The 23,858-nt window shown below is 38.4% G+C and overlaps 1 protein-coding gene across 4 annotated transcripts in view; it reads right to left on the reverse strand.

Moving 5' to 3' along the window:
- Positions 1–23,858, reverse strand: part of Pde5a (phosphodiesterase 5A) — a 116,167-nt gene that overhangs the window by 46,518 nt on the left and 45,791 nt on the right. For all 4 annotated transcript variants that reach the window (XM_003476854.5, XM_063260712.1, XM_063260714.1 and 1 more), the window contains exons 5-9: positions 22,655–22,744; positions 20,899–21,036; positions 18,838–18,905; positions 9,840–9,948; positions 8,805–8,892 (exon numbers count right to left, since the gene is read on the reverse strand). In XM_003476854.5, coding sequence (XP_003476902.2) covers positions 8,805–8,892; positions 9,840–9,948; positions 18,838–18,905; positions 20,899–21,036; positions 22,655–22,744 — 493 coding nt within the window. The remainder of the gene's footprint in view (positions 1–8,804; positions 8,893–9,839; positions 9,949–18,837; positions 18,906–20,898; positions 21,037–22,654; positions 22,745–23,858) is intronic.

The raw sequence follows: 23,858 nt of genomic DNA on the forward strand, positions 1-23,858 counted from the left end.
TACACTCTTTGGCATTCACAAGAATCACATTGTGGACAACTCTTAATATTACAAATAAATGCAAATAGAAATGACTATTTAGATACAAAAGCTGATCAGATCTTTCAAGAATGTCATAACCTTTCAAGTCCTGACCTCTTTTAGAGAATCAAGCTTGCAGATGGATAAGAATAGATTATGTCAACATTATAATAAATCCTTGTGATTGTTCCATGAGATCCCGAGCCCAGCGGTCACTTCATGAGAAGGAGTCTACCTCTGGATAACATACTGTTAGAGTCTTTCTCATTCTGCCTCTGAACACGCAGGACTTCTACCATATGTCCCCCAGGGAAGGTGGATGTGAACATCTCTGCTGCACCAGTAAGGAAACTGGGCATTTGCTCAAAGCCACTTAGCGTGGGTTTCAAATTCCATCCCTGGCACAGCCCGACATTACAGGCTCTCTCTCTGCAGAGCATACTGCTGCCCACAGCGCTCTGGCTGCATCTTGCTTGACCACAGCGTGGCCTCTGCCTTGCCACAGGCCTGTGCCACACTGCCCACTGCCCTGCTGCTGGCCTCTTCGTCAACCCCTACTCTTCCTTCACAATAAGCTGCTAGAGGCCTCCTGCCTTCTCTTTCCTCTGTTCTTAACGTGATCACCTGGTGCACCACGGTACATAAACGTATCTCTCTCTTTCTGGACTTGCAAGTATCATGGACTTAGAAATCTACTGGTCTTTTTTAGTTCTACTTCCTCAGCTAACAAAATGCCTCGCAGGAAGCAGGAGCTAAACAAACAAACAAAAAAGAAAACAAAAGAAAAAGCAAAAAATCGAATTAATGAAAAAAATGCAAGACTGCAGTTCTGACCCAAATTACTCCTCCATGAAGATTACAGCCTATTATTCCTTATTTTTCCCGAAGCACAGAACAATTTCATAGAGTTTGAGGATAGATGGTTACAAATTAATTTTCTTTATCACCAATGCTGTGTATTTGCTTCATTTTTAATGCTATAAATGATCTGGACTCTTCTCTTTTTTAAAAATTTGTTTACTGTAAGACAGGCTATTCTATCTATCCTAGCAGTGCAGGGAATAGTTCTCTAAGTCTGTCTCCTTACAGAAACTTTCAAACTAGACACTGAGTTTGAAGATAGAAGTAAACCCTACACACTAAACTGCAGTCAGCACTCATTATCTTGAAGACACAGATCCCATGTATGGTAAAATTCACCAAGCTTGGAGGGCCATGTCCTCCAAGCTTGGTGAATCCCCGCGACACGTGGAGCTATGTCTGCAGGACAGCTCTGGCCGTTCCCCCATCACATGTTCTTGACAGTCATGTGCGACACGCCCTTATCCTCACATCTGGGAGGAACTGCCTTTCAGTTTTTATTAAAGTTATCTTCTACACCATGGCCCTTCATTTAGAAACAAGATTTTTCTTTTATTAGTAAGAATTAGAGCACGGAAAGTACAACAAAGCAGAGCAGAGATGCGGATAGCAAGCAGTCTGCTAGACTCACGGCCTCGCTAAGTAAGTCTCCAGCCAGTGGTTCAAATCTGCCTCAGCCAAAGTTCCCCAAATTAACAAATCAAGAAATATTAATTATACCTCTGGAACTGCTCACAAATCATTTGAATGGAGTATTAAGTACAAATATCAAAAGTTTTCTGTGATGACAGTTCAGAGCAGAGCAGCCAAAATGTGTCTGTGTTGTATTCTACCACTAGAGACACAGACATACTAACTCAGAACTAAGCTCAGGGCAAGAAGGCTGAAGACGAACCTTCCATCTAAGCAAATAGTTTAATTCTCCTTTACAACGGAATGAACAGCCACATCTATATACCATTCATGATATCCCACTGATTTTTCTATATCCTATCTAATTCTATCAAGCAAAATATCTACATTAAGAAAGTCATGAAGGTTATAACAAACAAGTGAGCTTCTTCATTTGAGAAAATGAAAAGCTTGAGTGCATTGATAGATATGTTTTTACAACTACTTCACTAATGATCTGAAAGAATGAATAATGAAAATTAAAACTGTAGTGTAAAATGTCACACATATTATTAAGCCATAAAAATCTGAATCATTTACATATTAAAACTAAGTGATTGACAGGACCAAAATTTTTAAAAATAGCAAAAACCAATTAAAAACTGCAATCATAAATTAAAACAACATTCAAAACATATACTTTTTCACATTTTTTTGCAGTACGAGGGATCTCACATTTTTAATATTTTGGAAATCATTTATAATCCATAGTTTTAATAACTGATTGAAGTAATTTTGTGTTACAGATACATAAAGTTGAAGCAATGAAATGTAGTCTATTATGTACAATAACACAATTATATATTCAGATTCAGGTCCACATTTAGACTGTTTTCTTTCGTCAACCTTGCCATGTCTTCTAGCACATATACCAGTCTTGTTAATTGTTATATTCACAACATGACTTAAACATCTGATAAAGCATCTATGTCCACCAACTGATTCCTCTTATATTTTCTAGATGTAAATGTTGTAAATGCTGATGAAAGTTGATCATCCCATCCCATCTTATAAGTATATACCTTAAAACTGACATTAGTCTGTTTTAAGACTAATGTCGTTCAGTCATTCAGGAAATGTTATTTGACTTGTTAAAGATTTTAAAGTTACCTGGTGTAATTATTAGTTTCCTCATAAAGACGGTACACATTTCTGACCAAATTTACTTCTTGTTACTTTGGTGAATAGAAAGTTTTTGACACTACTGTTTTCCAACAAATTTTCTTGACATAAATATTTAAGTTATTTACCTTTAATAATTTGAAAACCAGGCCCTTTTAAAAGTACTCCCTTATTAGATAGGTGTATCAACCAATTCTCTTGAAGTTTTTTTTTTTTTTTTATCCATATGGGGGATCGAACTCACAACTGTGCACTTGCAAGGCAGGTGCTCATGCTAAATCCCCAGCATTAGAGTTCTTTATTTAACAAGCATGTCACTTTTGAGTTATTTTATTTTGCCTCCTCCTTTTCTGTATCTCTTTATTTCATCTTCTCTCACTGCCTTGGCTAGCATTTCCTATGAGTAATAGTTTTTAAAAACAACTTTTATGTAACTTTCTCAATTGCTTCCATGAAAAATCTTAAACTCTAATTAATAATGATTACCATCAATTTTTATAAAATATCTCCATTTCACCAAAATGTGTTATATACTTAGTACACTGTATTATCTAAATTCTTTTACAATTTCTTCTTCTTCTGAGGTTACATTCCCTCTCTTACTCCTGTTCCTGATTCTTCTCTTTTACCCTACTTATCTGTGTCAGATGTTTATTATTGTTGCATTTGGTCATTACATCTTGTTTAACTATCTTTTCCCGTTTCAAAAATTTATTTTTTTTTCCAGTTTCTCTTCTTGCTTTCCTTCTTCCTATTTATTTTGGAGAGGCAGCAGAAAGGACTGGAAAGAGTGATGTTTTTGGAATTTCTTCAGTTGAGAGCTTGGCTAAAATAATTTCATTATTTCTTGATTAATTATAACAAAATATTTAGAGATACATATTTTCCCTCTGAGTACAGCTTTGACTTTGTGCTTTGAGTAGCTAAGCTATAGTGTTGCAACTATTATTTTTGTAAAATTTTGCTCTTGACTTTTGATTACTTCTTTGTCATTTAAAGCTTTTCAGGTTGCAAGTGAGTTTCTTCCTTCCAATGAATCCTTTTATTATATATTTTTACTTTTAATGCACTGTAATCCAAGAGAGTCTTTCAATCCTACTTTTCAGAAATAGTGATTTTGTGTTGTATGTATGTCATCTTTACTTTTTAATTTCTGATGGATATTTGAAAAGAATTTATATTATCAAAATTACAAAACATAGAAGTCAATCTACACATGGAAAATAAGTCCAATCAATTCTCTCTATTAATCAATGATTATTTTTCCTTTCTTTCTATCCATAGTCTAATACTTGTAAGAAGTACTCTTAAGGATTCACTATAACCATAGCTACAATTTTTGTCTATTTCTCCTTGTAATTTTTAATAGGCTTGCTTTTTATATGCCAATGTTGGTTTATTAGGAGAATTCATAAGAATTATATTTTTTTGTAGGTTTTAATTTTAAATAAGGTAAAATAACCCCTTATATTGTTTTTATTTGAAATTCTAATTTGCTTGATATAATTAACTGTCATCTCTATGTTTTGCCCATTTTGTGTCAGACATGTTGTTTTTGAGACAGGGTTTCGCTATGCAACCCACGTTGGCACTTGAATGCCCAGGCTGGCTTTGAACTCACAGTTCTCCTCCTCCTACCTTAGCTTTCTCAGTGCAGGGATTATAGGCATGTGCCACCAGGCGGGCAAGATTTTTTTTGTTTTGTTTTTGGTACCAGGGATTGAACTCATTGCAAGGCAGGCGCTTATGCCGCTGAACTATTTCCGGGCCCAAGATATGTTCTTAGAAATGGCACATTTAAAAAAAATTTATCAATGTTTCTAGCCCAAAGTAGACATGCTTCTTTGTTTTTTATTACTACTGTAATGTTTTCCGTTTCCTTCATAAATTCAAGACACTCTAAATTTTATTTTTACTATTTAGATTTTCACTTTGATAATTTTAGACTATCACTTCTTAGTTTTGTTTTCTTTCAATTATCACTGTTCCCTAGAGTTTCATTTCTGACACTTAACTAAGCATAATTTACAATTCTTTAACCAAGAAAAAAATGTGGATACTTTTAGAAGTAATAGAAGCAACATGTACCATGGAAAATGATGAATGATCTACTTATATTTCCATTGGAAAAATAATAGCAAATATTTCATAAGCTAATAAACAGAGATATTGCCAGTAAAAAAAAAAAAAAAAAAAAAAAAAAAAAAAAAAAAAAAAACCTATGTAAAGAACAGAATGCTATGAAAGTCAAATACAAACTTGTATGACAAAACATTTATTTATGCCTTGGAGTGATATTGCAACACATGGGTGAGTAGATTACCTTTCCAAATACTTATCTAAAGGCCCTCACCAAGCAATTTACTAAGCAAAGCCAAAATAATTCACAGAGGAGATAAGAGTGACAAGTAATTCAAAGCCTGAGGCCTACAAAGAACATCCTGTAGGCATTAAACACCGCCCACATTTTTTTGATAGTGAGCTAAAATAAGCTGCTTTGGTAGCATCAGAATCATGCAGGTCCTTGGGGAACACAAACGGCCCAGAAGAACAAGTTAGGGCTCAGAACAGGAATAAATGTCTTGGGTGTGTATTATCAAGTGTTCCATCATAGAAACACACTCCAACTAATGTAGGTGGTCGCCATGTTGGTAGGCAATAGAATCTTAACAGCCCACAGTCCACTGTCAATTAAAGCATCATTAATGTGGTACATGATTGTACAGAAGACTTACAAAATTCACTGCAAAACTCTCAACAGTCTGCTTATGGTGTAGATGAGATAGAATTAGCATTGCTACAGTTTAAAAGAGCACATACTCAGAAACAATATGTTCATCTCTCATACTTCTTTTCAAATGAGGCACTACCCTGTGTACAATTTTTACTTTTATTATACTTATTTTACAGTGACATTTAATAAGACAGAATATAAACTACTTAAAGAAGGTATTCTAAACATATTTTAGGAGTCCTTTCGGGGAGAGGACTGAGAATGGGATTAATTTCTTCAAAACATGTCTTGCAATTGGTATGTAAAATAAGCATTAAAATTTCTGAATATGTGTTCTAAAAAATTAAACTTTTTTTTTGGTACTGGGAATTGAACTCAGGACCTTGTGCTTGTGCCAGCAGGAATTTGTGCCACTGAGTCACATCCCCAGCTCTGGTAAACATGATATAGGGAACAGGTATTGTTAGCCTAGTAGAGAGGAGAAATCACTGGTTAATACCAATGAATAGTGAATGAATTTTTCCTTGATAGTGTTGGAAGCAAAGTGGAAACACTGTATTAGCCAGTATCCTGACGAAACATTTGTTAATGTGAAACAATACCTCAGAGAATAAATCTGATGATACAACAGGCTCCGTGATGGTCTAATGTCTCTAATTTCATCTAAATGTCAGTAATAAAAAATGAGGAGGAAGGAAGGAGCTAACAAAAACCACATGGGCTCATCTGCCTTTCTGCATGTAACTCTATGGGGATTCTCTATTAGCATTACGTAAGAGTGGAACCTGGCCTGGGCTATGTTAAGACAAATTATCTACAGTCAAGATATTTTCCACGCTGTATCTGTGGGTTTGTAAGCATAGCCGAGAACTCAAATCCTTACTTTTGGCATACATAGAAAATAGCAGGAAACACTGGAAAATTTCCCTCTGATGCTGGCTAACTGAATCTCATCTCCTGGTCACACAAACACATTTTGGAAACTATTTTTTCCTTTCTTTTAACTTGCAGGGAATTCGTCTTCTCAAAAAACAATATTTGGCTCTGTTATCAAGTAGAGTAACACAAAAAATATATGCCAAGGAATTTCTGATTCTTCCAACTGTTATTTTTAATTTTTTTCTGTTCGTTTGTCTGAAACAGTGTGAGGCTCATGGAATGTGAATTTTGAACAGATCTGAAAGGTTATTAATTGCACAGAGAAGGCTCAGGTGCCCATAGCATTTATGTGCCGAATTAAAGAGTGTCACGCTGTCCAATCCAGTGCTTTCTGCATGTCCTTGAATTTGCCCACATTTACTGCATAAACACAGGGATAAACAACTTTGCATAACTTTCCCCGAGGCCCTGTTATTCTAAAGAGACAGAGCTGAGAACAAATGAAGAGGTAGGTGACTTGATGGAGTAAGTTGCCATTCTGGTTCCTTCTTATGTCAGCTTACTAGGAAACATCACATCTCTTCTGCAGTTCAACTTGACATATTTATTGTGAAGGTCAAAGTCAGCTTGTATAACTTCTTTACAACTATATGAAAAAGCATTTAAAAAAAAAAAACATAATATATTTTCCCCTGGACCACCCTAGGAAAAAAGATTTTATGACAAACAGTAAGACTTCCTTTGGTATTGTATCGGAGGCACCTTTTCTTGTTCTGCTTATTTGAGACAGCTGGTGGGTGACAATCTTTAGGACTGAGTGTCCATTTCATTAGCCTTTACTTTTCTCTCTAGCCACTACAAAGGAGTGCAGCTGGCCACACAGCCCAGGAGAGCCGGCCTGCAAGCATCTAACGGGGTTACCGCCTCCAAGTCACCAGCTACATATGCTGAGAAACAAGACTGGTTTGCTGACGACAGTTCCACCTCTCTGGGGACTGATAGAAACTAAGTTGATGATACTGACTTATAAAAGTGGGATGGCATTAATGTACAACAAGAATCATCATCCCGAACAAGAACACGTGCGCCTGCAGCTCAGGGCATTAAGTCCAGTTCACTAATTTACTATAGGAAACAACTGTCTAAGCAACAGTACACTCGAGAGGATACGAATAATGGATTCTCTTCCTATGAGCTCCCCCGCACTGGAAAGAAAAATAATCAGAACAAGGGAAGTCAAACCGGTGTGCCTGCAAGGAGAGCAAGGGATGGCGGATTCCTGGAATGCTCAGCGGCATGAAGCGGATGTATCTGTCTCACAATAAGACCATGCGTCAGCACAGGGAGGGCTTGCTGAGAAATTACTGGCTACAACCTGCTGCATCCATCTGCACCCAAGTGACGGCTTGCTGCGAGGTCAGAACACACAGTGCACACTGATAAAACTCTCCGTGTTCACTGCCACTTTGGAGAAAATGTTTCCTCACCTCCGGACAGAACCTACACGAGCACTTTCAATATCTGTAGTTTTAAAAATTTCAGGAATGGTATCACTTGTCCTCTCCTCTGTCTGATATTCTCCTTTAGTAAAACCAGCCAAATCTTCTCACCTAGAAACTATTCAGATCTTTAAAGGTAATTTTATATACCTATGTGTTGCTCCAGTAACGCTTGAATTTTAAAATTTAATCTTTAGAGAAAAAAATTTTTTTTGAGACAGGGCCTCTCTCTGTAGTTGAGGCCAGACTTGAACTCACTGGGCATCCCAGGCTGGCCTTGAACTTGATGTGATCCTCCTGTCTCAGCCTCTCCAGTGCAGGGACTACAGGTGTGTGCCACTATGCCTAGACAAAACGTAATTTTAGAAGGGACTTAGCCTTCTTGTACTTTCCAGTTTCTTGGGGGGATATAAACAGGTCAGACTTATTTTTACAATGTCAGTCATAGATGACTGACATATTAAATTACGTATTTCCTGACAGATGAATGCAGTTTAATGGAAATACTCTGTTTTTTGAGTCTGTATTATGCCACCATTCCTGAAGTAAATAATTTTCTCTAACCTGCATATAAGAATGCAGGATCCTGAGGGCAGGGATTTCTGCTTTGCTCACTGATGTATCCCAAGTGCCTAAAGCAGTATACTCAATAAATATTTATTGAATGAATAAATGAATATGACCTACAATCTACACCACATATTTAAAAAAAAACCCAGAAGTAAGACTCTAAAGCAGTACACATTATCAACTTGGTGTCTCTTTTCATCTACTCAATTTCAATATATCACTTTTACAAAATTCTTGTGAAGCTGAATTATAGTAATTGCATAAATACATAGTACAAAAACAAAAAATATGCCATCTGGCCTTTATCAACACAAAGTTCTTTTATCATTCTATTTTTATTTTTCTCAAATATTTAATTCTCTAAATTTACATTTGAAAGAAAGAACTACCCAAGCATACATTGTTTTTAAATAAGTGCGGAGTACAGGTTAACAAAAAGGCTTTACCTATGACTTTATTCTTCTTCCCATTTTTTATAGGTGTACAAAGCAAACTTCTAATGCACTGCTGGTTTACATTTCCTGTGTTTTCATTCTAAACAAAAACAGAAACAAGACAAAACAGCTAAAATGATAGGGATTCATTTGTCTAGATGCCATATTACCCAGATGGCACATTTGAATCTAATACAGTCATCTCTTATTAGCCACATACAAAATTAAAATATAGAAAATGTCTCAATCACAAATTAGTTCACAGAAGCACAATACAAAGCCATCGGCCTACTTGATTAAAAATGGTATTCTAGATTTTTTTCATTGTAAACTTCCCAAGCAGTTTATCGTAATGTTAAATGAAAATATTTATTCAGTATCTGCTCTATCGGTGAAGTCGATGCTTCCATTAACGACACTGGCAGAATCCAAAAGCATCAAGCCAACCAGGAAACTATGTACAACAAGCATGTCCTTCTTCCACCACTGTGTCTGGTGCCCACACTGGTAAACTCTGAAAAAGGTGCCCTGATATGCAAGCAGCAAAATCAAGACAGATGCTTCAAAGAGCAATGCTTTTCTAAAATAAGATGAAAGAAAATACTAGAATTCAATGTTGTCTGTGTCTGAGGAAGACAGATCTTCATTGCCTCACTCTGAAGGAAAGCATATATCCATTTTCTCAGAGACGCTCACTATGGTAGATATGCAAATTAAAACCAAATGAAACTTCATTTTTGAAGATAAAATAAAAAGCTCCAGCAATACTGTTTAAGAACTACCAAAGACGTTATCTAAATTATTTTACAACTGGTATATAATAGTTGATTGATACACATTTAAAAACTGGAAAAAGTCAAGAGAAAAATATTCCTATGTAGCTCACCACATGTTCTAAGCTATTCTATTCCCTTTTGTTAGATCAGGAAAATACAGATCATCCTAATCAGCATTTCTAGAGCTGGTCTTTCAGCTGCAGAGAGCTCTAAGTACAGGTCTGATGGGAAAACAGCCTTCCAGCTCCAAGGCTAACACTGGACTACTTACCGTCCAGGGAAACCTTTTGTCCTTGCTGACATCTGGGATATTAAGTGGTTCCATAGTGTTTTTCACATACTGAGCATACATGTAATTGATTTTGTTTGCATCACGTTCCCTGTGGAAATAACAGATATGAGTTCCTTCTGTGCAGTGAGAAAACACGAGCAAATGGAGTTAAATAAATGACGAAAGAGAAATAACATCAGTCTTAATAGAGTAAAAATTGTATCTTAGTCGGAAAGCACAGCCCTTGCCCCTGCTCGGTACTGAGGATTGAACCCAGGGTCCTGGCACTTTGAGCTACATCCCCAGCCTCTAACAAACAAACAAACAAAAACTTTTATTTTGAAACAGGATCTCATTAAGTCATGTAATTCCTCAATCAAAGCAACTCTATCCTTCGGCCTCCCAGAGAGCTGGGAGTGCAGGCATGCACCACCATGTAGTTTTAAATACATTGATAATACTATAACTTAGGTGGTTTGAAAAGATAAAAATTCACAATTTTTCAACTATGTAAAACAAAAATGTAATTAGAAATCTGATCACAGGTGGAGCATCTGTAACCTAAAAATGCAGAATCTGAAGATATAAAAAGATTCCAAATCCAAAACTTTTGAACACTAACAAGAAGCTGCTGCAAGGGGAGAACTGTACACCTCGCCTTCCGTGGCGAGGTGCAGCTGCAATGCAGGCAGGTTAAAGTGTCCTATAAAATTACCTCCCGGCTCTGTGTGTCAGGTGTATATTAAACATAAATGAATTCTGGCCTTATTCCCAAAGTATCATATTAGGCTTATGCAAATATTCCAACATAAAAAAAAAATCCAAAATCTATCGTATCTCTGGCCCCCTGCATTTCAGATAAGGTACAGTCCATCTGTGCCACTGAAGATGTCACTTAATGGGAAATTCATCTGGGTATCTCCCTGTTCTTATTTTCTCATAGATTACAGATTACAAGGTCTAGTGCTTGTACATGTTTAATTATTCTATGTATATTTATGCAATAAAACAACCCTGGGCACATTCTGTGACCAAGAGAATTAGGAAGCGGCCTAGAGTTCTTACAAAGCTCTCTTCTCTAGCTGAGTCTTTTTCTCATTCCCTTTCCTTGCCTCTTTTTCCTGAACATACTCCCCGCGGTGCACTTTCATCTCCACATTTTTTCTGCTTTGAGGTCTTTTATGACACTTTTTAAATCAAAAGTTCACCGTCCTCCAATTTTTAAAGGGGCAGTATTTGCACCAGTGTTTCCAGTCCCTTGAGTACCAGGTTGAACTGTAAGTGTAACTCTGGTGTCAGAGGGCACGAGGTCAGTTCCGGGGAGGGGACACAGGACAGAACATGCTTTCATCAGAAAACCCCCGTTTCCCTGGGGCTCGGGGTGCACTGGGCAGCTGCCCCAAGAGTAAAGCTGGGCCTGTCTCACTTGTCAGACCACTAACTGAAGAAACAGGGAAGACCGGTAGCAGTAAATACTTAACAATGAAATCCACGACTCAGGAAGTGTCCACTTGTTTCGCCTTTTTGAAGTTCCAGGATTTTACCTTCTGTCCTTTGCACTGAATGGACCCAAGCTGCTCGCTGGGTCAGTGGTTTCATACTGTCTGGGCCTCATTCTTGGCCGAGATATTTGACATTTCCCTTTCTTTACTATTTATTTTAGCTTGAGAATAATTTAGTCAAGCTGAGTACTAATCGCCGGCCAGGATTATGTGTAAGTAGGAAAAGAATGTAAAGAAAATATAACAGAAGAGTAGCAGAGGACTAAACGAACATTAGATGAATCGTGTCACCAAGAATATACTGATAATCTGAGAAGCCACACGAGCCGTCGTGCGTATCAGACCAGATCACACATTCCGGTGTCCTGTTTCCTACACGCCAGCTGGATGACATTCAGGAAGAGGTTATGAGGCAGGTACAGGCTTTAGGTCAATAAAAGGAGGTCCAAAATCCCAAATGCCTTATCAACAACAGACTAGGAGGAAGAAAATAAGAAGCAGCTGTAGCAAAGATAAGGAAAATAAAAGCATAGTTCCCAGGAAAGAGAAGTACACTGGACAAGGAAGATGGCTTTGCATAAATCTCTTGAAAAATGGTAATAATGATAATAAGTGCTACTGTTTTATCTCCATCACTGTGTTAAAGGGGAGCCAGAAGAAACCCAAAACGCTTAAGCAACTTGTCAGAGATCGTAACTTCTGACTTACAGGAGATGACAGAGAAAAGTACTAAAAATTACTGATGAACAAACAGATACCTAATTTCTTTTTTAATCTCCTGGAAGCTTTAAATTTTCCTGATGATGACTTTAGTGGAAAATAGCTTTTAAATATGAGGAGTTGTACATGTTTAGTTTTCACTCTGTAAGAAATGGTAATTTCTTCATTCTTACACTCAATACACACAGTTTGAACATCTGTTCTCTGAGGGGCCCTCTCAGTACTCTTGGAGTAACACAAGTCCTGCACATCTGTAACTGGCACCGGAGCTGTCAGTCCAGGAGAAAGCCGAGGCAGAGCGGGTAACGGAATGTTTCCATCACGGGCACTGTCTGGGTAGCGTCTAGTGCAGAGCTGCCCACTGTCCACCAAGAACACCTTCTTCCATTGTCTGGACACGGCCACTTACAATAAGACCGACTGCATTTCTCAGCATCCCTATAGCTCAGTGTCACCACAGGACTGGGTTCCGATCAATAGGATGTAGGAGGCATCGCGTGTGACACTTCCTAACAATCCACCTAGGAGATGCTGATGAATGTTCTCTGCCCATTGTTCCCCTGTTCTGCACTCTACCATTTAAACACTGCTATGATGGCTGGAACTGCATCCCAGATCCTGAGTGGAAGGGCTCAAGATGCAGGGTAGGAAGCCCCAAGGTACCTGGCTCCCTGAAGGCTTGTACCACCCAGCTGGAGCACCAGTCCCAAGCTGCCTCCCTCTGGACTTTCATTCTTGTCTTAGTTATTTTTATTGTGAGTTTTCATGATTCACAGCTGGTAACAATGCAAACGCCAAACACGTAAGAAAAGATGGACACGCAGCACCTAATGGGATGGATTAAGGAGGACATGGCATTGCAAAAATGCACGAATGGCTGGCCGAGTCTTCAAAAGGAAAAAAAAAAACCCATCAGGAATGAAAGGGGGGGTGGTGGAAATAAACAGGGGAGAAAAATAAAACCAGTGCAAAACACATCACTGAAGTTGCAGAGTCCTATACATATTTGGAAAACACTAAACAGTCACAGATTTGTGTCCGGAATAAAAAAAATGATGCCTATGTTTTAAAATGTTAGGCTGAGAAACACTAGAAGACTTTGACAGTGCAGTGTAACGAATATAGATGTCATCATTTAAATAACAGGAGAACCACAATAGCCTTGCGGGTGTGTCCTCCTAGCGCTGTGAGGGCAGGAAGCAGAACCCAGCACCCTCTGGGTTTGCTGTGCTCCGGAGCCCAGCAGCAGCTTGCACAGAGGCCATGCCCCTAGGCTGCACCTACACTGAGGCAAACCACCAAGTATAAAACGTAGCGTTATTCCTGGGAGACGCAGGACTCCACGTTCAGAAAATTTTGGCCAGAGAACCTCCCAATGGCCTTGCCAAACTTCCCTTAACACTCAGCCGTCTGAGACACTTCTCTACCACCTCTCCGCATTATAACCCTGCGTAATCTGGGTCAGAATGTCGTACTGGGCTCATGGCTCTCTGTTCTCTCCTGGATGCTCTCGCTTAACTTTTGCAGGGTATTTCTCCTGATAGATTTCTGCACATTTAAACTAGTCTTGGTATCTGCTTCTTGGAAAACCTAGGCCAAGGCACACATCTAAGTGCTCTGCATATGGTATCAGTACTAAGAGTGAATTCCTGAGAACATAAGAATTAGGGGCAGGGAACTTAGAAGCTGTTGTAAAAAATTAAATAGGAACCATTCAGGTCAGAGACTTAAAATATATCAGAAACACAATACTAATAATAACACTTAATGAGAAGCTTTCTGAAGCATTTGCTGAAGCATCCATTCAGTCATTGCTACAATTCTGTCATTACAGATAAGGAAACAAGTTTCCAGAGGTTAAATAATTACACCAAGATCTACAGCTAGTAGGTGGTACGTGGTGGTATTTAAATTTAAACTTCGTCTGGTGTCTACTCAATGACATTTCTTTTTTAGCTTTTTTGAGGAATCTCCACTTATAAGCACAGTAGTTGCACCAGTCTACACTCTCACCTGCATGAAGGGTTGCTTTTGCCCCACAAGCCCTCCAGCATTTGCTATTGGTTGATTTCTTGATAGCCATTCTTTTTGGATTGAGTTAAATCTCAGTGTTGTTTTAATTTGCATCTCTTGAATGACCAGTGAAGCTGAACATTTTTTCACGTATTTATTTGCTATTTGTAGTACTTTATCTGCGAAATGTTTATTTATTTCAGACACCCATTTTTGATTTGGATCTTTACACTGTGGAGGGGTCTGATTTTCTTTTAGCTCTTTATATAGGCTAGATATTAGTCCTTTGTCTGAGAAACAGCTGGCAAAAATGTCTTTCCCATTCTGTGGGTTGTCCTTTATTCTGTGGTTTCTTTTGCTGTGCAAAAGCTTTTTAACACAACGAGAGCCAAAGGATTAATTTCATGTATCTGTCACTTTCTGATGAAAATGTGCTAAACATGTTTTTATAAAGAACGTAAAGTTAATTACCATGAAATGGTACAACTCCATATCCATTTCTCCACAGAAAGAGCTGATACGAGGTGCGGGTCACTTCTTTCTTCTGACTGGGCGCCTCTATGAACCCATCACAGACTTCCTGCCGCCCAGAAATGGGCCTTCCTCTGGGAATTCCCGGGCACCCAACGCCCAAGGCTTACTGTTACCTCCCACTAATGACATGAACCATATAACCTTGACTTAATAGCTCAAAACTATGGTCAATATATTTCTTTAAGTTGGAAACAATAATTAGTGGATTGGTTTGAGAAAACACAAGAATTATGATTTCCAATTCATAAAAACTACCTAAAAAAATGACTTACTAACTCCTGGCTCCTCATATCTCATCTTGAAATGTGCTTAGTAACAAGAATTGGAACACCAGGTGTGGTGGTGTGAGCCTGTAATCCCAGCACTAAGGAGGCTGAAGCAGGAGGATCACTATAAGTTAGAGGCCAGCCTGGCCTACGTAGTGAGTTCAAGGCCAGCCTGAACTGCATAGGGGAATCCTGTCTCAAAAAGACACACACAAACACAAAATTGGAGAGTGTTAAATTCAATCCATAATCAACACTAAGTATCAATATTTGTTTAGTTTTTTTCAAAATGTTGAGGTTACTAAACACTGGTTCTAGTTCAGTTTTTATAAAATTAGCCTGACATTTAACTTTATTAAAAATTAATAAAAATTTTATATTAAGTTTTAATAAAATATTAAGGGACACTAATGTAGTCACTTTTTATAAAAAAAATCTTTGTACTAAGACTGTGAGGTCTTGGAATAATTAAAATATTGTAAGTGGGAAAATACCTTTCACTGGATTTACAGAGAACACTCAGTACTAGATGATATTGTAGTGATAATAAATTTTGATTAAAATATATTCATGTAAGCTAGTAATTTTAAGTCTTGGGCATCAGTAGTTTCAGAAAAAAAATCACGTACCTAGATTTTTTGTTTTTGTTTTTTTTTGTAAAAAAAATATACATTTACCAGTAGAGGGCGCTATTGTACCAGGTCGCTGGACCTGTTCAGCTATCACTAGAAAGACTAAAACACAAACGAAAGAGAAAATACAATCACAAGGTATACAACTGCTGCATAACTATTCAAACGTAAATCTAGATGATTAATTATTTTATACATTTAATAAGCATTATCATGCCAATTTTCCTACTGTGCACTAACAATAAATATATGTAGATATACATTTTCATATTAGGCATATTTATCTTTTATATACTTCATTTTATGTATGAAGTTACTTGTAACTCATACAATCCCAAAAGTAAAATATTCAAATACTGCATTTAGAACTTTATCTAGAAGTGTTCTGAAAGTCTTTTAAAAGCAAGAGTTGTTATACTATCAAGTCAAGATAATCTCTTTTGCTTCTCCTAAGAAGAGGCTTCACAACTGAGATTAGGGCCCTACACAGGGAATCGCCACAACTCCAGGACATGCACCTAGTTTCACACGTTCACGAAGATTCAGCACTAAGCAAAGTGATTTCAGGTGTGCCAGAGCACACAGTGACCAGAGGCTCGCGGAGCTGGCTCTTAGCTCCTTGCCCTCAAGGCCACGAGGGAAACAGGGCAGCTACTTAGCTGTGACCAAGGGAACCCCAAACTCCAGGGTAGCAGAAAGATCTCTGGAAAGAGACCGTGGTCTACCTGCCGTGACTCTGCACTCCGCACCCAAGTCAGCAGGGATGGCTGAAGTCAGGTCTGAGTGTAGTGGATTCCTTCAAGTTACATTCCCAGGGCCCACCCTTTGGTTAACCCAAATACTCTTTAAGGAGGAAAAAAGGTCCTTCCTTTATTGGTAAGCAGCAGTCTAAGATTTAAGTACACACACTTGAACTAACAATTTTAACTCACTGGGGTCAGTAATTCCTCCTTCCCGGTGGGGTAGGACTTCTGAGGACTGGAGGTGTGAGAAGAGATGGGATGGAGGATGAAAGCTAAGGGCACGTCCACAGGGTGGGCGCAGCCCTCACAGTGATCTCTGGGGCCAATCCTTCTTAAGAGGCTCAGAACAAAACCAGCCCGTGCTCCGAAGTCTTATGTCCTTGCAGTTGTAAACCCATGTAGTACTGATTTTTATGATCTAAGATTATTTTTCTTTTATTTTGTTTCGTACTTTTCATTACAAACATTTTCTCCCTTTGTTTTTTATGGTAAACCACTGGAATAGACAGGAAAAGCAAAAGAACCCTAAAAGTACAATGAACACAGTCCTCCTGGATTCAGCATTTAAAGTTTTTGCCACATTTACTTTATATTATATATACGAAGATGTATTTATCTAAATTTTTAAAAATTGTTTACTTACTACCTTTGGCTGAACCATTTTAAAGTCAGTTGCAGACACCATGATGCTTTGTCCCCACATATTTTAGCCTAAGTCTCCCAGAGACAAGACATTGTCCTACAGATGCCACTAGCTTCTTAATTTCAAAGAAGTGGAAGGAAAGTCCCTGTCCCTGGCTAGTGTCTGGTCCACAGGAAGATTTTCAATTGTCCACAAAAATGCTTTGGGTAGTTGTTGTTTTGAACTACCAGAATTTGAACAAAGTACAGGTATGGCATTTGGCTTTTACGGCTTCATAAACATTAGCATTTACCCACTTTATTCAAAGATGCTCACTGCCTGCAGAGACAGCCACTTGTCCAACAGAATGTGGCATATAGATGTATACAGGGGTTATTTTAAAGGCACCATCACCTAGTTGATTTATAACACGCCATACATTGTCTTCTCTAGTGAAAATGTGGAACTTTAGTATTAAAAGTTAAAAGCTGTGGGAGGGGCTTTCAGTAGTAATAATGAGGGGTATTTACCAGAAATCAAACTCAGGACCTTGCACTTGCCAGGCAGGTACGGTGCTGCTGAGCTATATGCCCGGCCTTAAAATAGCTTTTCAACACACGAAATATAACTAATATGACATCATAGCCAAGAATCCATGATACCTTATCTTGGCAGATGTATATTCCTTAGAAGTTAAATTTCTTACTATTACCCTATCATTTATCAAACAGTGCTAAATATCTGCTAAGGGGAGTAAAATGTGAGTAAAACATTTGGTGGGTTCAATCTTTTCTAAAAGTAGTGCATCCAAAATTGGGACAATATCATCTGAATCCTCCATCGTACAAATATATTAGATTGTTCCTGAGGAACAGTTATTAGCGAAGAAATGAACACAAATTTAAACAAAACCAAAAACACAGAAAAGAACTAAATGACAACAGAGATCTAATACAATTTATTGATAGTGGGAATGAATATTTTATGACCAGGACTATAAGCTTTCTTCTGTTACTAGTTAAATCTTAATGGCTAATTCCAAATCAAAACAAATTTTAACCTACTAGAGAATTATTTCATATAGAAAATGGTGTTCAAATTTGTGTAAAGCTAGGTAGAGTATTATTGTGAATAACTGCACTTAAGATTCACATGTACTAAATTTCAATTATGCTTACAGAAGACTTTGGTCACAAATCTATGAATTTCCAGTAATGCTCTGTGTGTTAATCCTGACTGTTAACCTAACTACCCTGCAGAGACTCACGAAGAGCTGACCCGATGGTGAGGGCACTAACCTCCCCCAGATTGTGAGGGCACTAACCTCTCCCGGGGGTTCACCCACCGAGGAGCTCATAGCTGAGGGGGCTGTTGGGAAGAAGAGCCCAGCAGGAGGAAACGGGTCCTGGGCATGACGTGGCGCCCCTGGCCTTCTTCTCTGGCACTCTGCCCTCACTCCCTGCCCCCAGCTGCCACACTAAGCAGCTTTTTCAGCCCTGCTCTCCTGCCACGCCGTTTCTGCCCTCAAGCCAGCTGACCACGGACTGAAGCCTCAGAAACCGTGTGCCAATGTAAATCCTTCTCCTTTAGATCGTGTACGTTAGGGATTTTGCCCCAGCAACAAAAAAGTGACCAGTACAGATCAATTATTCAAAGAAAAAAATGTAACTGAAATGAAGTAGTTCACGACAATACTATTATACTCAGCCCTACACTCACGGTAACACTGTTCACTGTACGGAATAATTCTCAGGTAGATCAGTGTTATGGGAAGACACTAGAACTTTTAATACCAATAAAATACTCCAACAACTAACATTATTTGTGTGTGTGTGTGTGTGTGTACGTGTGTGTGTGTGTGTGTGTGGGAATAGAGCCTATCACACCTTGCATCAAACTGGGAATGAAACAACAATCCTGCCAGTATAATGGATATCCATGATACAGACAAAGAATGTTAACTTACCTTGTTAAAGGATCAGATGTTTTTTCTAATTCCTCACACTCCATGTGAAACACACTAGAAAAAGAATCCTGAAAACAAAGTGATAGCACAGAGAGAGAAATAAATTTGATATGGTAATGAAACACATACGCATACACATGCTGCAGAATTCACTAAGGCACCAATCCTTATAATATACTTAAACTGATCCCCAACTGAACAACTGGTCCATGTACTCATTAGCAACATCCTCCAAGCTACCCATTATTAAAGACTTTGATCAGATTATTTCTGATTTTCACTCATAAGCAGGCTTGAGTACCATTTCATTTGTTTTTTTCCACCAGTTGCTAGTGTATTAGTTTCAAAATGTCTCTACACTTGTTTAAAATCTTCAAGTTTGGGTTTTTAAGCATATATTGATGAATATTATTGAATCCCAGGAAGAGAATCCCTTCTTAAAGTACATTCAGTAATATTTTATGAGATCACTAAAAGAATGCTGAAGTCTTCAGTAACACAGTAATATTTCTGAAATTACTTTAAGAAGGAAAATTCCCATTTGCACCAATGGTGTGTTTACAACTGGTTAAAGACCAATAGGAGAGAAAGAAAGCAACGATGGCTCATCGGTGAGTAGAGGAGCTAAGTATACTTTTAGGGACTTAATTTCTATTATCATGTTGAGTATTTTTAACTCTTACTGTAATGTAAATGACATCAAGTCATCTCACGCCTTTTCTAAACCTGACAACTTAAAATGTCAAAAAAGTAAGCAAAATATATTCAGGAGCATCTGAGTTGTAGTTCAAATGTCACTGGTCCCAGTAAGTTCCCTACCATGAGAGGTGCTGACTGGTAAAAGCTTATACTGAATGCTAATTAAAATGATATTTAAAGTTCTTTTAAAATGAAGTGCTTTGTGTATAACTTTCAAAAATTAAATGCTAAAAATAGGTTACAGAGCAGAAATGATAAATTGGCATATTGCACTAATGAATTCTGACCTGACCTTTAAAAGGCTAGCAAGTATCTTATAAACATCTCTATGTTAACGATTTTATAACTGATTGAAAATACGAACTAGCATCTAAGAAAATACTGAGTATCTTTTATAAGTACAGTGAGTTCTCCTTTGATATCCTATTAATAAGAATTTTTTATTAATCAGCACATCCGTTCTGACATACACAAAATGACTCACATGATAGTGGATACCACAGGCTTAATATTTAAACCAATTTAAAAGTTTTAATAAAAATTATCACATTTTTTATTATTCAGTTTCCCTGACTACATCAATGCCAACCTTACACCTGGGTTCTAACAGCTCTACACACAGGTGGCAGCACCACTCTTTTGCCCAGCAGCTTACCAATGAACAGCCTCCTCTTAGAGTAATGGAAAGTGAAAACCATCATATCAAAAAGCAATGTTCTAGAAGCAATAATTCACAGGCTGAGAAGGGAAAGAACCTGTGTGAAGGATCTACAGGTAACCTGTCTGGAAGCACGGGGTTCTGGGCGCCAACACCCCACCTCGCTGCATGCACTGAGTTGTAGCTTCACATTGCGAATCAGTGGACTGAAAGCAGCCAACTGAACACGAGTAGCTTCTCACTGCTGCTGGATGCAGGACTCGCCCTGACACACAGCCTCCACTGGGCCGTGCCTTCTGGTTCTAAGTAAGCTGTGGAGAAAGTAAAGGCTTGTACCCAACCCATGCAACAGGTGTCCACCTGTTCACAGTGACCTGGGCACCACTGCAGACGGCAAAGCTAAGCCCTGCGGTGACCGTAAGTTTCTCCTTCTAGGCAGTGTGAGCACTGAGAGATGCAGCTCACAGATGCTCCTCCCCATGGGACCTGCTCAGTGGAGGGGAAGAGGTGACAGCGGGCATAAAAGGCACCCTCTGCTCTCACCCCAGCTCCATGTAAGGAGAACAGCATGTCCTCTGACCGATTTTAAGTATCCTTACATGGTTGGATTTGAGAGAGGATACTGAATACAGCTTTGAAGCAGTGCTTCCTGGAATTTAAGTTTCTGTCTTTCTAAAAATTAAAAAGCCATACTCTGTACTCACGGAGCAATCTTCATCCACTATGAAAATGGTGCATTTCTGCACCTGCATAAAGGAAATAATAGTAGCAGCAATTTTCTTCAGAATTACTTCCAATGATTGTTGTTCTTCAAATATTAAGCTAGCGAGGTCAAGCAGCACCTGGACCAGGAAAACGGACAGCTAATAACTTTGAAGTTATTTGTGGTTAATAAAGCAATAACTATAAAGATTTGCAAGGGTTATAAGGTGTTCACAAAATGTAGAAAGTTATGACCAAGTCTCAACTTTAGTATTAAATTTCTTTCTGTTTATTGACAAAATTCCCTAGTGTCTATAAGTATGGTTAGCATAGTGGTTAAAATCACAGGCTTTTAAGTCAGAGTAATTAGTCATTAATTCTGACTTCCCTTCCTGCTAAGTTTGAGGCCTAAGGCAAGTTTTGTGAGGGTTGAATAATTTAATATTTATAGCACATTTTGAACAGTAACTGTTATGTTATATACAATTACTGCTGTTATTCCAAACTTCTGAGATCAACATTTATCAACATGACCAATATCTAAGACTCAGTGAGTACTCTCCCAGGGAGAGCTGAAGAGCTCCTTTTGTGTCTCCTGAAATGCGTCTTTCCTCTGAGCACCACAGAATTTCTCCTGATCTCACAAACCATTTATGTGATGAAAGAAAAAAATTTTCCTAGGGATGATTTATTACCGGGATACCATCCCAGGTGAGATGTGGAAGAGGGTCAGAAATCCATCCGATGGAAGGAAGAACGGAAATAGTCCAGCAAAAAAAGAACTGAACTGAGAAAAAGTGGAATACTGGAAGTTTTGATCAAATGTTACAGGAGCAAAGAATACAGAGCAGGACCAGGTGATGAGAACACAGCGCTGGGGAGAGAAGGCGCCCTGGAGCCTGCTGTGATTCGGAAGCAGTTTGCACTGTGATGGACACGGAGGGAGACGACACGGTCACGTCTGTGTTTGTAACCATGAGGCCTGGGTAAAGAGGGCAAGAATGGGGCAGACGAGTTGAAGGATTCTGCAGTTTGAGGCCACGAAAGGTCTAGTATCTTATCAGCATCAGCTCTAAATAAAGAAGAAAAAGAACACAGAAAAGGCCTAATAACATCAAGGACAGGTCAGGGAGGGAAGAACACAGAGCAATAGAGAGAAAAGGAAAAATTAAGAGGTACAACAAAGGTATCGTGCAGAGCATTTACATAGTCACAGTAATTATAAATACGTTATAAATACTGCAACTTGAGAATCAGGACAGACAAGCTGAGAACAGTTCATCATGGCTGCAGAACAAGATGCCTGCTACCAGTGTGGGCCAAAAAGAAAAAGTCCAAATGGAAGAAGCAGAGCTCTGGTGTGGTAGCTGGGAAAGACAGACAAAGCAAGGCAGAGACACCAAAATGAAGGCAGAGCCTAGAGCTGATAAAGCAAAAACTAAAGACCATTTCACAGCATACACGCACCCCACGCGGTGACTGCACACTGACTTAACCGTAGGTAGGGGGAGGGCGGCGGCCAGTGAGGAAGGGCCAAGGCAAACCCTCGCCTTCCAGTCAAGGCCTTTCATCCACCAGTGCTAGCAACGGAGCACGGGGAGCAGGAACAGGAGGAGCTGTCACTATCAGAAGACACTGCTAACGTATTTGGAAACTGAGACTACTGGGTTTTCCATGCTGTGCTCCCCTTACAGGGATTACAGTTTAACAGGAGGGTAGGCAAGGTCACCTATTGGCTCAGTGTGGTGTGGTACTCACCTGATTTCTCCTGTTCTCCAGCAGTGATGTTTCATAGAGCTGGGCGTTGTGAAGAACAATACCACAAAATGCCAAATAAGCAGCGAAGTCCTAGAAAACAGAAAAGACAGAAAACCGAATAAAAATTGCTTACAAAATAGTCTACTAATGTCCAAAACATAAAAGATACTAAAAATATTTACTTTTGAAATAAACATTAAAAGCCAAAAGTTTAGACATCCATTTTGTATAAAATTAGGAACTTTCTTTACAGCTGAGTAGTACTCCACTGTAGAGAAACGGCAATCTGAGCAACTATTTTGAATACAACAATATGAATTTTATAATAGTTAATTTCTGATTATCTTATTTTGAAATACTGTATTAATTCTTTTTTAAATAAAAAAAATTAGAAACTGATATAAACCTCTCAAATTGAGAGGGCTCAAGTTTATCCTTCTTTATGGCACAGTAGTACTCCAATGTGTATTAATACCACAATTTCCTTATGTACTTATCTAGCTGCTACTATAAATTGTGCCACTATTAACTCAGGTATTCATGTATCCTTATAATATGAGGATGTTAACTCTTCTAGGAGTGAAGTACAAATAATTCCTCAAGTTACTGTGTTATTTAAAAATATTTCAATATAAATGGTAATTTGTTTCATTTATACCATTAATTTTCTTAGTTCACTGAAAAAAATTTGCACTATTAAATCTTTTTTCTTCTTTGAAAGAATCTACATCTTGTACTCTGAGTAACTACTCTGAAAATATGGTATACAGTGTATTAACTACTGTAATTCACTCATTGTTTTGTTAGGGAGTTTTGTTTTATTTTTTCATAAAGTTAAAAAAATGTTTTAAAAGGTGCACACCAAAGCAATTAAAATTTGAGGCCCATCACAGGTGCCAACATGGCCACAGCGTGAGAACAAAAATAACTCTGCCTTGATTGGTTGTCTTCCAAATTCAAAAGCTCCCACTAATTTTTTTGAGAAGCAACAAAAATAGCAATGGGCTTGGAACAGGAGACCCGCAGGGCGCCGTGATACACACAGAATCACACACGCAGGACAGGAAATAAAAACTACAGACGGGTGAAGTCAGGATGGGTTTAAGGGATTCTTGCAGGAAAGCCATGCCAGTGGTGTGCAGAACATACTCCTTCAGAGCTGGATGAGAAGCGTTAAAAAAAAGAAGTTAACGCTGACTGCTGC

This window comes from Cavia porcellus, unplaced genomic scaffold, assembly GCF_034190915.1.
Source record: "Cavia porcellus strain 051 isolate PalLab524CR breed Dunkin Hartley unplaced genomic scaffold, mCavPor4.1 scaffold_14, whole genome shotgun sequence".
Lineage (NCBI taxonomy): Eukaryota > Metazoa > Chordata > Mammalia > Rodentia > Caviidae > Cavia > Cavia porcellus.